We start from the raw sequence: 2,487 nt of genomic DNA on the forward strand, positions 1-2,487 counted from the left end.
TCCGAAAAAACATGTGGCCACAGACAGTGCAACTGATTTTTCTCTTTCTCGAGAAAGAAAAGTTACAGTTCAACTCCACCGGTTCATGGTCCTTGGAGATTAGGGAGAGCTGGCTGATCTGCAGAGGCTCCAGGTCGCTGCAGCTCGGATGCTCCAGCTGATGCTCATCCTCCTTGAGGAGGAAAGCCCCAAGCCGGTGGCCATCCCCAGCCTCCCTGTCCTCAGCCAGAGGCTGCACCTCCCCCAGGTCGCTGCTCTCCAGGATGGAGGCCGGCACGCCAAACGGCAGCGAGCCTGAGACATGGGTTTGCAAGTGCTGCCGCAGCCCCCCCCGGGAGTCAAAACGCTCCCCGCAGTAGTGACACAAGTGCACCCTGAGGCTGGCCTTAGCAAAGATGGGGCTTGCTACCTCTGGAGAAGGAGGAGTGCAACTCTGGGACACCACAGGCTCCGAGTCGCACCTCTCCTGCTTTATGGAGACCGAGAGGTTCGGACGCTAACTCTTCCGCCGGTTTAGTGAGAGCAGCAGGCTGAGCAGAGGGGCGGGCGACCTGCTGGTCCAGGGAGCTGTCGTCCAGGCCGATGGCCAGAGAGAGCTGCAGCTGTGGGTGATCGCCCTGGGCAGCAGACCTGCCCACCTTGGGCAGACTCTCCTTCGCTCCCAGCCGTTCCTTTGCCGGTTTGTGTGCGGTCGAGATCTGGATGCCATACAAGTTCGAAGACTGGACGGGCTCTGGGGAGAACACTTGGTTCATCTCGATCGCAATATGGGAGAGGTGGTCCGCGTGGAGAAAGCGGATGCCCTCCTCCAGTCGGCTCTGGCTGACGGTCTGCTTTGGCCCCTTCCCGGTGTACATGATATGCAACAAGTAACTAAAGATGTCAGGCTGGATATCTGCAGGCTGAATCTTTATGCATTCACTGAAACAAGACAGATGACTTAAGCACATACAGGGCTCTAAATTACAGTCCTGATCCATTACCTACCCATTCATTTGCTCTGCTGTTTGCTGTTACAGCCTGTGCGCTGCTGCCTGCCTCCCAGTTCACAACAAGCAGTGCTCCCCACCAAGACCTGCAGAAGTGCATGTGCTCTGCTTGCACAGCAAAGTGCCCAAGTGTGTATTTATCCCTGTAATTGTAAAGACCATGCGCAGAACCGCAGCCAGGGACGGTGAGAGTGGCCAACCCCCGGTCACCCGGCCACTTGCAGGCACAGCCGACTGCCATACAAGCTACACAGCGCCCATGTGCACCACTCCAATAATACCAGGCAAAGAATATTTGCGTGTTTAAGTAATAAATTTAGCTGCAACTGCTGCATAACCTTTATAAGCTTTGCACTTAGGTGTCAGTAAACAACACCTATCAGAAAGGAAGTTAACTGATCTCACTTCCAGCCGAAGGGCTGTGCAGCTGATGGCTAACGACTATCCTGCAAAGGTGCTGGGGGCCATGACCCTCAAAAAAGAAGGAGAAGGGTTTATTGATTACAAGCACCAAGCTCCAGCTCAAGAGGCGAGATTAGACCTTGGCACGGCTGTCGTTATACCTGCAGAACCACTCCTGACCTGGCCGGGTGAAGTATCTGAACAGCAGCTTGAAACAAATTGATGATCTCAGTCTCAGCCCTTATCTGCAAGAGTCTGCAGCACAGAACTGCGATAAGGCAGTTCTTCATTGCTTCTTCATTGCTTCAAGCTCATGGGTCCTGCCAGAAGGGACAGTCCCACCCAGCAATCTTGTCTACAAGCTAATGCAAAGTAATGGGCAGGAGGGACCTGAACATCCCTAGATTGCAAATCTGTGAGGTCTCACTGCAGGACGACTGTGGTACTTACATGTTTATTTTCTCTGGTCACGCAAATGTCTCATCTTCAAAATGCGGGGCTTAATGGTGGCGTCTGCTGACTAAGAGGGTGGTTTTAAAGGACATTCTAGACTGGGAATGTTTAGAGAGCCAAGGCGTGTGCTGGGTTAGGAAAATAATCTCAGGCCACCTACCATCCCCAATTACACTTTTAGACTATAATACCTTTAGAAAGGGGAAAAAGCTGAAAGTTAAACAGAGTGGTTAAAAGATAGGAAGAGAGCTATGTGTCCTTACCTCGTCTGATGAATAAATATCATCTTAAAATAGTTTGAAAAAGCAGCGAGCACCGCTCTGTGGGCTTTGAAGTACACATCTCCAATGGCAACTGTGCAGTCACACAGAAAACCAAACTCCCGCTGCATGTTCAGCTGCTGGAGCAGGAGGCCGCTGTGGCCGCTCGTGTCCATGGTGTGCCTGGGAGCGAGAGAACAAGAGGTACCGCTCACAAAGAAATCACGGAGCTCCCGGAGCCTCAAACCTGAGTTTCTCATCATTGAAACGAGATGGGCACCCGGCACAGAGTGGGGCCTGGCAGAGACTCTTCCCTCCTCCAGACTGTCCCTGCACCCCGATTTAATAGTTTCTCCCACCGACACCACCGCCGGTGCCCAAAC

The 2,487-nt window shown here is 52.8% G+C and overlaps 1 protein-coding gene across 1 annotated transcript in view; it reads right to left on the reverse strand.

Moving 5' to 3' along the window:
- ZBTB25 (zinc finger and BTB domain containing 25) overlaps positions 1–2,284 on the reverse strand; it is a 2,498-nt gene extending 214 nt beyond the window's left edge. The window contains 4 exon segments of the mRNA XM_010287634.1: position 1; positions 4–481; positions 483–921; positions 2,108–2,284. The exon segment at position 1 is cut by the window's left edge and continues 214 nt beyond it. Of these exon segments, the coding sequence (XP_010285936.1) occupies position 1; positions 4–481; positions 483–921; positions 2,108–2,280 (1,091 nt within the window). The 5' untranslated portion in view covers positions 2,281–2,284.
- Between the last annotated feature and the right edge of the window lie 203 nt (positions 2,285–2,487).

This window comes from Phaethon lepturus, unplaced genomic scaffold (genome assembly GCF_000687285.1).
Source record: "Phaethon lepturus isolate BGI_N335 unplaced genomic scaffold, ASM68728v1 scaffold12530, whole genome shotgun sequence".
Lineage (NCBI taxonomy): Eukaryota > Metazoa > Chordata > Aves > Phaethontiformes > Phaethontidae > Phaethon > Phaethon lepturus.